The 14,717-nt window shown below is 39.2% G+C and overlaps 1 protein-coding gene across 1 annotated transcript in view; it reads right to left on the bottom strand.

Moving 5' to 3' along the window:
* Positions 1 to 14,717, bottom strand: part of ryr2a (ryanodine receptor 2a (cardiac)) — a 221,846-nt gene that overhangs the window by 162,473 nt on the left and 44,656 nt on the right. Inside the window, exons 7-12 of the mRNA XM_086065047.1 lie at positions 14,197 to 14,296; positions 10,387 to 10,483; positions 8,864 to 8,938; positions 7,287 to 7,443; positions 7,009 to 7,173; positions 1,482 to 1,603 (exon numbers count right to left, since the gene is read on the bottom strand). Of these exons, the coding sequence (XP_085921173.1) occupies positions 1,482 to 1,603; positions 7,009 to 7,173; positions 7,287 to 7,443; positions 8,864 to 8,938; positions 10,387 to 10,483; positions 14,197 to 14,296 (716 nt within the window). The remainder of the gene's footprint in view (positions 1 to 1,481; positions 1,604 to 7,008; positions 7,174 to 7,286; positions 7,444 to 8,863; positions 8,939 to 10,386; positions 10,484 to 14,196; positions 14,297 to 14,717) is intronic.

Raw genomic sequence — 14,717 nt, 5'->3', positions numbered from 1 at the left:
AATGTTAATCCTTGACTGTCCTTTTATCCGGGTAGCTTCCCTTTTTCTTTTTTGTCTCCTCAAAACTTTTCAGGTGTTTTGCAGCTTCTGCCAGGAAAGCAGTAACCCTGAGTCAACGCTTAAATTGACTTCCGTCTTTGTAACAAATGTGGAAAGGGGGAAGTGACGTATGCCATAAAGCAGTCAGCAGATTTGTAGTTTTTTGTGTCACAGTGTTCCCACCATCCTCCTCAAAGTTGTTTAGTGCCAGTAAAAATAATACAGACCCGCTCAGGCCATGGCAAAGCTAAAATTCCACTAGTTTTAAGTCGATGTTTCATCAGAAGAGTTATGAAAATATTTTATTAAAGTTTAAAGTACCACTGATTGTCACGCCCATCTAAGTGGGGTGAAATTTGCTCTCCGCATTTGACCCATCCACTGAGTGATCATTTGGTCTTCTAAACCCCCAATTCCAACCCGTAATGCTGAGTGTCAAGCAGGGAGGCATATGGGTCTCATTTTTATAGTCTTTGGTATGACCCGGCCGGGGATTGAACTCACGAGCTCCCAGTCTCAGGACGAATACTCTACCACTTGACCACACCAAAAATGGGGAACTGTTAGGACTTCGTTAGGAATTGTTAGGACTCGGTTCGGACTCGGTTAGGAATGTTTTTACAGTCCGTTCGGCCATGGCCACTAAGTACTGTACTTACTTAAGCTACTTTGAACGGTGTTATTCCTAACTAACAATAATAATAATTTCACACTTGATGGGTGCACACTGTGCAGACACACCAACAGATACAACAATTTGAGATGCATGATCAAGGCTGCAAGGCAACGTCAAGCATTGTGTGCGCCTCAACTGCCCTCATTTTAAAGACATTGAGGGGAGACACTTTGATTTGCTCGGAGTAGGTTGTGTTCCATCACACAATAGTGCAAACTGCCCTATTCTATCTGTATTAGTCAAGCAAAATAAGATTGATGACATGCGCCAAATTCAACTCATCGATGTGGGAGGGACGGGACGGCATCCAGCGATTACTATTTGTCGTTTGTTGACTCGTGAAGGAAATGTGCATGGAGGACGGTAACATGCAGCGATCAGAGGGTGAGCACAAAATGGACTGGCCATTCGGGAAACTCACGAAATTCCCGATGGCCAACCCGCCCCTGTCTCCAGCACATCCATGGCCCTTGTGAGGATAATCGATACGAATAATGAATGAATGCACACAGGATGGAGTTTAAGACGTTACTAAGCACAATGGATGATATAACTCCTATAAGCATACTGTAGTTCTTGATCATTATTGACAGTGCTCTGAATCATTACGGTCTTGTGGGTACAACTGGCGAAGCTACATTAACCTCATTGACCTTTCTTAACAGACTTGGTGTTTCAGTGAAGCTGCCGAAACCATTGTCCAAAGCCCAGCCAGTTAATTTGGGCCATTGTGCATGACTGAATGGATACAGTATGTTCCACCCACCTGATGAACATGTTGAATAAGAACACGGTACTGCGGATAACTCTGGCAGTGTGACTTTCTTCATGTTGTGACCGAGACAATGTCAGCCCGTCATCCATATGACCTTCATGGTGCATGAGGGCCTGATGTGAAGAAAAAACAATGAAGACAATCAGAAAAACACCACTTCTATTTCTATCAAAGGACACAAAATAAATCTGAAAAGAACATCTTAAACCCTTATCGCATTGAGCGGGGCAGGCAGGCGAGGGTGCTGCGCGTTTCAGCAGGCTTTGGTCAATATTGTATGATATAGCAAAGACACTCGCTTGACACTCTTAAACCCCCTTTATACTTTCAAACCGTTTTCTTATCGCAGAGGAATTATGAACTTATTCAAAATTTGATGGCGACAAGAAAAACAAGTATAGAACTATCTATTTTGATGTGATAGAACATATTTTTTGGGCATATTACTGAAATCATTTTGTTTCAAATTAACGAGTAGTTCACTAGATTACAAGGATTACACAATGTCCCTTTAAATGCCTGCTGCATTGTATTTTCTTGAGGTTCTCAAAAATAAAGATGCATTCATATACATAAAAAAAATCAATTGACATTAATATTGTTAGGGCTCCTGCCGCCTCCCCATGAGCCCTGCCCTTCTTGTTGGAATTATTCAAAGAACCAGAATCAGAACCGTAAGCATCCAGATTCAAACGATGCCCAACCGTACCTGACAGTTACTCCTACAATAAATACTTGCTGTAATGCTACATAGTGACATTAAACACGCCCATTGGCTGTGCAAATGCAAATATTTCATGCTACAATCTAGAGTGCTACCACTGCGAGAAACGGACAGTGGTAGTGTGAGAGAGGTAACAGCAGAGCTAAAGCAAAAAAAAAAAAACATTGGCTGGTGCAAATTCCTTTTGGTTGGTAACTTTCAAGAGTTACCAGCCACATTGGCTGGTGCTCAAAAAAGCTTATTAATGATAATTTTATACATTAATCAGACGGTGCATATTGACGCCCGGACACATCCTGAATTCTGACGTTTGATTGGTGTATCAAGGCCTCAACATTGATCTCAGTTTAAAACCATTATGAAAAACAGGTGAACTTAATCAACAGCTGCCTGCAGGGGCGGCCCTATACTTTTGTCCTTGGAGTGCCCTAATGCACCCCACTGCCTTGTGGGTCAGCCTTTTTAGGCAAAGGCTAAAGGAGAAAACGCTGACAGAAAATCTTGTGTTGGGAAGGGCAGTCTCATGATCCTTGGATGGCAACTGTCGTACGACCCTGGCAAATAACGAGGGATGTGGCACGTCACTGCATTGAGGCTGTTCCCTACCATAGGCAGGGGTCATGCATGTCATTGCAGCCCGTAAGTCGTCTTGGTCTTCTTGCCACCAGCATTTTCGGGTCGAGACGGTAGTTTTGCCAGAATGTGCAGCCCCCTCATCACATAAATACCTTTATTAGGCAGCGATCCCTCTCTCAATCATCTCATCATTTCCATCACTTATCGCTTTCAAGTCCAGCGGTGACTGGTAGGCCGGCAAAGGAGGCATGTTCTGGAGGAAGCCGGAAGGAAGGCCTTTGTCTACTTCAAGCACACTTGGCGATGCAGGCAAGACGGCCGTTGTGTTGTGGAATGAACTGGCGCTCAATACGTGACCGACCTGCAGTACTGGGCAGCCATTGGTTCGCACTTTCCACCTCTATCCGAAGAGGGGCAGATAAAAGGTGATCTAAACATTGTCTATTTCACCCTGACGTGATGGGGTAGCCACGCCCACTAAGCAGGGCATAGGCAAATTAGGCGGTCGCCTAGGGCGCCATCTAGTGGAGGGGCGCCAAATTTCAGGGCAAAAAAAAAAGTTAACAAATATTTTTCCCCCTCAGGTTTTCTCAAATAAAATATGTAAATGACCCTGCTATTATTTTGGTTATTGCATTTTTGTATTGCAGAATTGCGTTGTTTTATTGAGCTATTATAATATAGTTGATCATTTTATTTTGAAGGATACAGGAAAAAGTCTCATAAACCGGTAGGAACTGACGTAAGTAACCGACGTACTTAGTAGCGCCGTCTTCCAAGTGCAGAGAAGACGTGTGCGCGCCAGAGGAAATCAGAGAAAACTGAAGTTTACAACTAATTCACTGAACGATTCTTTAGCACTTGACTGAGAAGGGAGCGAGGTTCGTATTGGACCAATGTTTCATTGTTTAACTAATGTTGCTACATTTCATGTTCATTGTGTAAGTTACTCCAAAGTAAAATGTTACCATTTTCGTCCACTGGAGTGTGCTAACGCTCTTTGGTTTAGTGACTAAGAATCTGTATTTCTGTATGGTTTATTTTTGTTTTAAGGTATTTATAAAGGCAACAGGCAAGGTTAAAATGTTTATTTACAATATATATTGTACTCAAGAGATTGTCAAGACTATAAAAGGTATTTAAGGCAAATTCATTTCTAGTATATGGTAGGGTGACCAATCATTTCCTCTTTTGGGAGGCCAGACAGTCTTAATTTGTAGCAACATTAGTTAAACAATGAAACATTGCTCCAATACGAACCTCGCTCCCTTCTCAGTCAAGTGCTAAAGAATCATTCAGTGAATTAGTTGTAAACTTCAGTTTTCTTTGATTTCCTCTGGCGCGCACACGTCTTCTCTGCACTTGGAAGACGGCGCTACTAAGGACAGTCTTGTGTCCTGTTGGGGCGTCCAGGGGGTTTATAAATTCATTAAAATGTCCGGTTGGAATTGTGTGACTAATACTGCGACTGGTACCACAATTTCAAGGCCTGGTCAAGTGTCCTCTTTTTTTATTTTTATGGGAATATGGTCACCCTAGTATATGGCTTAAATACGGTAAAAGGATACACAAAACATACCATTTGAGTTATTAATGTCAATTTTTGTTCATTTGTATTGTAGATCTTACAGTGTGTTCACACAAAGGATGGTTTAATAAAAGTTGTGAACCATCAGTTGGAGAGACCACCTTTATTTCAACCGAGGATGCTACAAAATGTTATAGAGCATATGTATTAAATTTATTTTACATTATTACATTACATTATTTATATGTGTTATATTATACCGCGTATATATTTTATATAATAACTATTTTTTTATGACTTCTAGTCCAAATAAATATGAGATCATGACCTGGCACCGTAAATCTGACCTGCTGCTGCTGTTTACAGTAAAAGGTAGGGTGAGGGGTCCGCATCATCTCAGCGTGTTAGCGCTATTGATAGATGAATGGCTCGCTTATGTTGCTGTCTATACATCAAAAACCTTTACAATGAAAAGGTCCAAGCCCTCAGGTACTGCATTAAGAAAGCGGCGAAAGGAGGAGGAGGAAAAACGGGCCCAGGGTAGAGACATGTATGTCAGTCAATCAGAATTGTCTATAGAAATAAACATCAAAATAGTGTTAATTTTCGTAAATTCTTCGAAGTTTCCCGTCAATTGTTAACAAAATGGCCGTCCGTCATTGACCTCATTATTTGTAATACTTTTTATATGTATCTTACACAAATATATTGTACATAGTTTGAAAACATTTTGTAGTTAATAATGTCAGCACAAATTTCACTAAACAGTTGTATTGCACTGTACTTATTCTATTTATTTGTATTACTGGGGGGACTACAATCTATACTTTCGCCTAGGGGCACCAAATCACCTAGTGCCCTGCCACTAAGGCATCCCTTTTTGGAGTCCAAAGAACAGAAAACCTTTGAAATGCAAGTTCAGAGCCTTTAAGTTCCTATATGGAACGTCAAGACTCTGCTGGACCCTAAGAACCACACTAGTGGTGAACGCCCACGTTGTTTGCACTGCATTGATAATAATAATTTGCATCTGAGCTTGGTTGATATGACATTGACATGGCCACGCTCAATGAAAATCGTCTCCTTGATGAAAACTTTCTCCAAGAGATTGGGGCAGGCTATACTTTCTTCTGGAGAGGCTTGCCAGATGACTAAAACAGGATACATGGCATTGGCTTTGCTATCAAGTCCTCGGTTCTTCGCCAATGTCAAAGGCTTCCAAAAGATCTGCTACCATCATCATATGCCTATGCCTATGCTCCTACACTCCCTTTAGCAGATGTGAAGGATGCTTTCTACAATGCACTTAACCACTGCTTATTGTCTTTCCCCCGGGCTGACAAAATACTTTTGCCTGGTGATTTAAATGCCAGGGTTGGCAACAACCATGAGGTATTGGTATGGCGTCATAGAGAAACGTGAAATCGGGAAAGCCAATAAGAACAGCATCCGGCTCCTCAAACTCAACACATCCTCATAATAACAAACTCCATGTTCCAGCTCCCTAACAAACTTATGACCTCATGGATGCATCCACGGTCCAAGCACTGGCACTTGATCGACGACATAATCACCCGAAAACAAGATCAACGGGACATAATGGTCATTCGAGCTCTCACAGATGACGAATGCCGAACTGAGCACCGTCTAATTCGGTCTCTCCTGTGGTTAAAAGTCATCCACCTATCCATACGCACTCGAGTGAAAAGCACATGAATCGAGCACTTTTTGCAGACCTGTAGAGGCTAACTGAGCTTCGTAGTGCTCTTGCAAATGTCATTGCTACTATCCCTGACAATTCCGACAAATTTTGCTGCGTTGCCATCACTTACGAGTGCAACTCCATTGCAACAGTTCTTTTCAAGACAAGCAACAGTGTGATAACCCCAGTCAAAAAAAAAATGACTAGTTTAACGAAATTGCTATTAAGATCTGTGAACTTCTCTCTCAGAAAAAATAATTCACACAAAGCAGCACTTGACACTTCATCCTACTCTGAGAGAGAGGTTCTCTCACTTTCAGCCCACTGTCCAGGCTGATTTTCGTCAAATGGAAAATAACCAGTGGCTGGAGAAGGCTGCTCAAATCAAGGGATTTGCCAATGCAAACAACTTGCACAGATTTTATGACGCCATTAAAACTGTCTATTGACCATCCTCTGTGCTCCGTGCCCCTCCATTTTCTCTGATGGTGCTGCAGCGTGTGTTGAGCTCTGTGACATCAGTGCACCATTTTTCATTGATATGGAACAGCGTTCACCAATTCCGGTCCTCGAGGTGTGGAGTCCTGCAGGTTTTACATGTTTCCACCAACCCCTACACCTGATACTAAAAATCAGGATCTTTATCAGGCATGCTGATGACCTGATTATCTGAATCAGGTGTGCAAGTAGGCTGAAACATCTAAAACTTGCAGGACTCCGGACCTCAAGGACCGGAATTGGTGAAGCCTGATATAGAAGCATACTCCGCCACGGTTTGATTTCCCCATGAGCTTTTTTTCTCTGAATATTGCCCCCACCCTCTAAAAAAATATATATTTATATGTAACCCTAATACGTCGTCGTACAAAGACAACTACTCATGTCGGCGCTATAGTGGTATTGTTATCACTTAATGCTCAATCTCACACAAGAAGAAAGATGAAAATACAAAACAAAATACTACCTTTACCATAAAACATAATGTTACCTTTCTTTGAACCTCACCGATGCGTGCAGATTTTGCATCAGCTGTCTGGTATGTGAGCCACAAACCGGTGTCAACATGCTGAATGTAACACACTGAGTCACCATACTTAATTTCAGGGGTACCCATTCCATCCACTTCCTTTTTTACGCCAAGGTCTACCTTTTCCTAACAGAGAGACAACAGCAGTTCTTTGAGAAAAGTGCTTGAATCAAGCAGTGCAATTGAAGAATACAAGGCAAAGAAACGTTTCGAGCAGATGCTGTGACTACAGCACATACCTTGGAAGATCTGAAACAAAATGCTGTTGACTTGACATCAGCCTTTTCTTTTTCCATTAGTAGTAATGATTTCTCCTTTGTCAGACTCAGATACTTCCCACTAGTCACGTGTCTTAGTCTGAATGGCTGGCCCCAGCGAATATGACTACCACTCCACCTGGAAAAGAAAAAGAAAAAACTTTTAGCACCAGCCTTTTTTTAGACAAAATAGATCTGTTTAAGTGTATTAAGGACCAAAACTGCCAAAATAAGGGAAAATTAAAACAGACATTTAAAAAATACAATTTAATTAAATTAAATACAAAAAATTATATAAAATGTGAAACAGGTATAAAGAGAGCGAGAAAGAGAGCACCATGAATCGCATTTTGTTTCTTTAGGAATGCTTCGAGACTTACCTCACTTTCTTTATACCGTTTCGCATTGCTCAGCAGAGAGCGAGTGGCCAGTCTACGTCACAACGCAGAATGTGTTGCGTCGTAAACAATGGTGGCATACGTACAAATAAAGTTTCTACAAAATGTATTCAACTGGAAAGGATTTTTGAAAAATGAATCTCATAGATAGATAGATATGTATATATAATTAACAATATACAGAGGTGGGCAAATCCGTCAATACTGACAATGGCGGAAGCCCGTTTTGTTGATGATTAATGAATGATGGGAAATTTAAAAAAATTGACGGAAAGCATTACCAGAAGTGGGTTTTCGTCCATCAGTGCAATCATCAATGACCGGCTCAGCACCAACGGACCTTCTCAATCCGTCAATAACGGACACTCGTCTTGCTAACAAATAACAAATGATGGAAACACTGACAGATGCCCAATTCGCTGAGGCACTGCAGAGCACTTACATTTGTTTCCAGGGACTGCGGCCGAGCTACTATTTTTCTTCTTTAGTAAACAAGTAAATAAATACTCACTGTGCTAGTTAGTGTGCTAACTATGCACAAAATTCTCCAAACCTTCTCTCTTCTGGCTCTTCTCCCAATCGTGATAGCTGGCTGTCTTGCAGAGCTCGGGTGACTACAGATTATGTTTTTCTCCTGTTGTAAATTCATCGTTATTGCTAGGTTTGTTCAAGCAATAGTTTAGTGCTCAGTTCATTTATTTTACATCAGGCACGTTAAAATGTATCGTGTGCACTTACTATATGTAGCAACATTGCTGAGAAAAATAATAGCAACATAATAAACCAAGTCAAGCCAAAAATAGTGGCAACAAAATGTAATTTAGCATGACAGAAACGTGGTAAAAATAATGTTAACAGACTAATGATCGACGGACTGTGCCCATGAAATTTACTGTTGGTCCTAAAATAGAGGCTGTATTTTAGCAATGACTTGACGGATTGACGTTTACAGGTTGGTTTGGCTTGAAATATTGACAGATTGACGATAACAGAATGGTGTCCCAACTGTTAACGATTGCCTAAGGACAGGCACTCAAAATTCATTGACACGCCCACCTCTGGTAATATATAAAGTGCTACTGTGTTCTGTATCTTTAACTGTGATCTGGTTGTGGATGCGTTTGTTGTTAGTGTGTTTTTACATACTTTATAAACACTTACAGAACTCGCAGAGTCTCTAGCCTCCACAGGGACCTGGCATGACTGGACACTGCTCCACCCTCATAATGCACCGTTCTGGTGATAAACATTTTTTGTAAAGATGATAAGATATCAGTCCCACTATCATCCACTGCGCAGTTTGTCACCATTTGCAAATGGTCAAAAGATTTCTTTATATCATCATTCTCTCACTTTTTAATTAAAATGGTACATAATAGCAATTTAACCATTCAACTGAATTAAAAATAATATAATATTCAGTGTCAAAATTGGTAAATCATTCATAGAATTTTTCAGAAACATGAAAAGAGAAACCACAGAAACCAAAGCCACACACATTTAATAATAACCACAGTGGAATATATATATATATATATATATATATATATATATATATATATATATATATATATATATATATATATATATATATATATATATATATATATATGGGCGGCACGTTCGATGACTGGTTAGCACGTCTGCCACCCAGTGCAGAGGACGTGAGATCTAGTCCGGGCTTCGACCTTCCTGGGTGGAGTTTGCATGTTCTCCCTGTGCTTGCGTGGGTTTTCTCCGGGTGCTCCGGTTTCCTCCCACATTCCAAAGACATGAATGGCAGACTAATTGAACATTTCAAATTGTCCATAGGTGTGATTGTGAGTGTGGATGGTTGTTCGTCTCTGTGTGCACTGTGATTGGCTGGCAAACAGTTTAGGGTGTACCCCGCCTACTGCCCAAAGCCAGCTGGGATAGGCTTCAGTGCCCCCCGCGACCCTTGTGAGGACGAGCGGTTAAGAAAATGGATGGATGTATATATATATATATATGTATGTATACATAATTGCTAACAAGTGTGGAATTACTGTATTCAGAGCTATAAAAGGCATTTTTACTTTTATGTTTTTAAAGACACTTTTAGTAACCAGCATGCATAAAAGATTCCACTGTATTTTAGTGACAGTGAATAACTAAAATAAAAGTATGTTGGAACTAGTAATGCCTCCTCTCTTGCAGCCAGAATCGTACGTATTTTCAACCTCATACTGTAACAATGGTGTGTCAAATGTCACAGAGCTTAATTTTTTTCAGTATAAACATGATTATACTAGACATAATTGATTTTCGTAACAGTCACTGTATGATATAACCAAACTAAAAACAAAGACCACCAAAGTGTGATGGATCCATTCCAACCATTAGGTAATAGGTATTGTACTTAAAAAACATTGACAGTGTGATCAGCGACTAGTAGACATTGACTGGACTTTCATCACATTAATAATGTTGACATTGAAAAAATCTGAAGTCATGTAACCTCTAGTATCTAGTGATTGCTCAAATTTGCATTAACATTTAACACGTAATAATCAGTGTTATAGTCCTTGGTTAATCTCATTCTTTGGTATTTGTTAATTGCTAGCTTGTTAATTGCTAGCTACATTTCACTCAGCAATTTTAATAGCTGGGTGATTCATTCATAAAATGAAAAAATGAAAAAATAATGTACATGCGCATATTACCTCTTCTGCTCCTCCCCGTGGTCTTCAGATGGAACAGTTAAACACTCATCCATGTGACCATGGAGGAGGCGCAAGACATCTCCTCCTATCAAGAAACCTGCAGAAAGGTTAAGAAAAGGGGGGAAAAAAGTAAAAAGTAAAGGACAAATAAACAAATGCACAGTATGTGGCTTACCACGTACGTATGACATCAGAGAAATAAGTGCCCAGGCTTCCTCGTCTATAATTAATTCAGAATTTATTTCACTTATCTGGTTAGTGTTGCTGATCTGTCATGGACGAGGATAGCAGAATCAAGTGGTACTATAATAGTATTACTGTAATCATGACAATGAACTTTTGAAACCAACACCTGATAAACTTGACCCAAGATTGGGTCATGTTTTCTGATATCCAATATTCCAAAATAAGACACACATTAATTTTCTTGACTACTTGTTCTAATTAGTGCTAAGGGCAGTGATGCCAGTAACGTGTTGCAATTTCTGGGGTAGCACTATGCTACCGTATATCTGCTTGCTCCCTGCTGTGGACTACCCGCAACAGGCGTTTTAGGTTCTGCAATTTTTTATTTGTTTGTTTTCTGAATGTCTTTTTAATACAACTGCGTATTAGTGCCACATAAAAACATATATTTTTTTAGAGGGTAGGGGCAATATTCAGAGAAAAAAACTTTATAAAGTGGCAGATTTGCGAGAGAAAAAAACTGAGAAACTTACAAAAAATACACGTAGCGTACTACTTGGATGTTTATGCCAATACTTTTCGGTCGGGTTTTCAAATAAGTTTAATCATATGATGTTAAGCATTCACTCTTTGGATCGTTGGGTACGGCCAGGGACAAAGATGCCTCACTTTGCTTTTCACTCGTAAAACCGAAGTTTGGAGTGGTTGATTCAATGGGACTGGTTGTATTGTTATATTGGTCTAAACAGGTTTCAGTGAAGGGTGTAAAATCTAATTTGGGTTGAACAATAAAATCATTATTCATCAAGGTTTTCTCTGCTTGGGACCTAACATTTAGTAAGACCAAAATGAACTAGAGATGCGGGCAGCTATAAAGGGCCCTCACAGCCTGGGCCACTTTGGGGTACTTGCAGGTTGGGGTACTGGCACGTTGGGGTAGTGGCACATTGGAAGCAGAATTTCGTTGAAAATTACATAATAAACCTTTACATATGGAAGTTTATTTTGCCAGGTGTGATGAGTGTGTAAAGCTTTTTGGTCAATGATAAGACCCTCAAAAATCAGTATGTATATATATATATATATATATATATATATATATATATATATATATATATATATATATATATATACACACACACACACACTCACACACACATCATAGTTAGTTTTACTCATAGCACAATATTGCTTTTATTGTCCATAGAGGGCATCATAAATAAACAAATATAAGTTCATATATATGAATTGTTCTGATGTCACTGACCATTTTGGGTGGTGGAAAGTAAAAATAAAAAAAATAAACATAAATGACAGTTATCACACTTACAAAGAGTATCCAAATTTGGGACAAAATACCTTAGGTGTTGTCTTTTTTTTTTGTCGACCCAAGAGCTAGGTTACGCTATATTATTATAACTGACTATTGTCATAGAGATACCTTCAGGTCGTGACTATAAAGATGCAAGTGAAGTTTGGGATTTTTTGGCGCATGTACCGGGGAGTTATGTATTTTGTCTTTCGTAGCGAAGGAAATATGAAGCACAAGATATGATGCCCTGCCTCCGTCATATAGTATTTAGAAAACTCAAGATTTTTTCTCCCTGTTGATAACCCAGGTCTTGACATGGTCCAGGCCAAGATTGAAGTCAATTGGATTAAACGTGTAGGAGAATTGAGCAGAGTATGCCCCCTGTAAATGTTAAAAAATTGGCAAAAATCGTACATTAAAAAATTCGGAGCTCACTTCCTGTTCATTTAAGCATATGGGTTCAAGAAACTTTTTTGTAAGTCTTGGGCTCCCTCAAATACCATTTTTTTTCGTAGATCTTGCACTTCATAGATCTTGCACTTGCAAAACGTGCAACTGGTTCTACTTTGTTAAAAAATTCTAGGAGGCGCTAGTGAATAATTTTTGTAAAAATCACACAAAACATGATAAAATATTGCTCATTTTGCCAGGCCAGATGTGTCTGCCAAGTTTCATGAGTTTCTGTGCATGTTTAGGCCCTCAAAATTGACATTGTTTTCTTGCCGAACAGTACCTTGCCACGCCCACAGCCATTCGCGAAAACTTATGACATCATGGAGGCCTAAACACTCTTCGGAGCAAATATGAGGTAGATCCAGGTAATGTGGTTGGAGAAAAAAAGTAGAAGAAAAAATGAAAAAAATATTTGCCAGTAGGTGGCGCTATCAGTATGAATAAATATAAGTTTGTAGATGTATTCAGACCTGGACTCTCATCAAATGTGTGAAATTTTTAGGAGATAAGATCATCTGGGTCAAGTTAACGCAGCTTTTATTGTCACGGTGAATCATCAGACTTCGTGGCACCGTAACGGCCACGCCCTTTGGCAAAAAGTTACAATATTCAGTGTTGGGCATGATCAACATCTTAAGGCTTTTCTGACAAATTTTCTGGATCCCTCAAACGGGCTCGGCACAATAGATAAAAATATAAAGTATGAAATTTATTGTCACCACTAGGTGGCGCTACATGGATAACCAAATATTATCATATACATGTTTTCAGGCCGTGGCTATTAGGATGCATAAGGAGTTTGGGATTTTTTGGAGCTTGTACAGCGGAATTATTAAGCATTTCCTTTTTTGATGAAGTAAATATTAAAGGCAAAATTTGAGGCCCCGCCCCTGTCATATAGTATTTCAAAAAGTCAAGATTTTTTTCCCCAGTTGTTGTCCCAGGTCTTGAGATGATACATGCGAAGTTAGAAGTAAATCGGATGAAAACTGTTGGCAAATGGGCAAAAAGAATGACCACAGTGAATGTGCAAAAATGGGCCAAAATTGGACATTCAAAAATATATTTATATATATATTACATATTTTCCACACTAGTGGGGCGCTATATGTTATATATTATAATCATAATATAAAAATGTTTGCCGAGCCCGAGGAGTGTGCAAAGTTTGGTGAGTTTTCGTAAATGTTTAGTTCCCCAAAAATTTTATCGTATACAAAGAAGAAGAAGAAGAATACGATCGAAAAACAATAGGGACCCTGCAGCGTTAGCTGCTCGGTCTCTAATGATAATAATATGAACAAAAAACAATAGGGACCTCGCATTGGTTGCTGCTCGGGCCCTAGTTACGGTAAATGCATTGGGGAATGTTCAAAAAAGAAAACCTGAACAGAAACAAAATAAACCGCTCAAAATATTTTGGAAATATTGAAATAAGAAAAGTTTTTTAATCAGCAATTATGCGATTGCCGAACTGCGAGTATGCACAACAGGAGTTGACTGTCTTAATATCTTAATTGGAGAGATCACCTGAAAGCATTGCGATACATGGAAAACACACCTTGTTTCACATATGTTCATTAATCATGCCAACACATCAACCACTTAACGATACAGCAAGCTTCATGCGTCATCAGTGATGTCATTTGACTATAATAAATCATGCTTTGACACAAATTACTTCCTGTTATATTTTCTGGAATTTTAAGGTAGGTCCCTAAAAGGAAATTAATTAATCCAAACGCTAATAAACACAGTGATTCCTTGCTGGATTTTGCGTCGCCTTGTGCTCTGGGTCGAATAAAACATTTGGATATAACATCACAGAAAATGACAATGATGGAGAAATATTTCTGTACCTTGTGCCACTTCACTGCCAGAACAGATTGGAGTAACGCTCCACAGTGTCTGTTGGAAGGCGGCATCTACATTTTGACACTGGTTGCCATAGGATATATGCTATAGGAACACAAACATATGAGTCAAAATCTAATAATTTATTGACACATCGGAACTGTAGAAAATAAGATCGACAAGCCTCAGCTTTATGACTACTTGCTCCAAATTATCATGCAATATGTAAATTTCACTCATTTCTCTGAATATGTCATTTACATGGAATCATTATATATATTTTGCATTATGTTCGATAATGGCGGCACAGTGGATGGCTGGTTAGCAGTCCGCCTCCCAGTGCACACCTACCATTATTTAAAGTGCCTTTAACCCAAATGCAATCACATTATCTCACTGTTTATTTTAATTCCTCTCACAAAAAAATATAATCTTTCTTTTCTTTTCTCAATTGTGTTGTACAGGTTATTATTGTGGTGGATGCAGTTTTGAAATGATTTACCAAGATTTCAATCTTTTACATCCT

Source organism: Leptonotus elevatus, chromosome 20, assembly GCF_054856555.1.
Source record: "Leptonotus elevatus isolate MCC_2025b chromosome 20, RoL_Lele_1.0, whole genome shotgun sequence".
Taxonomy (NCBI): domain Eukaryota; kingdom Metazoa; phylum Chordata; class Actinopteri; order Syngnathiformes; family Syngnathidae; genus Leptonotus; species Leptonotus elevatus.
This window is presented reverse-complemented; position numbering and strand designations above follow the sequence as displayed.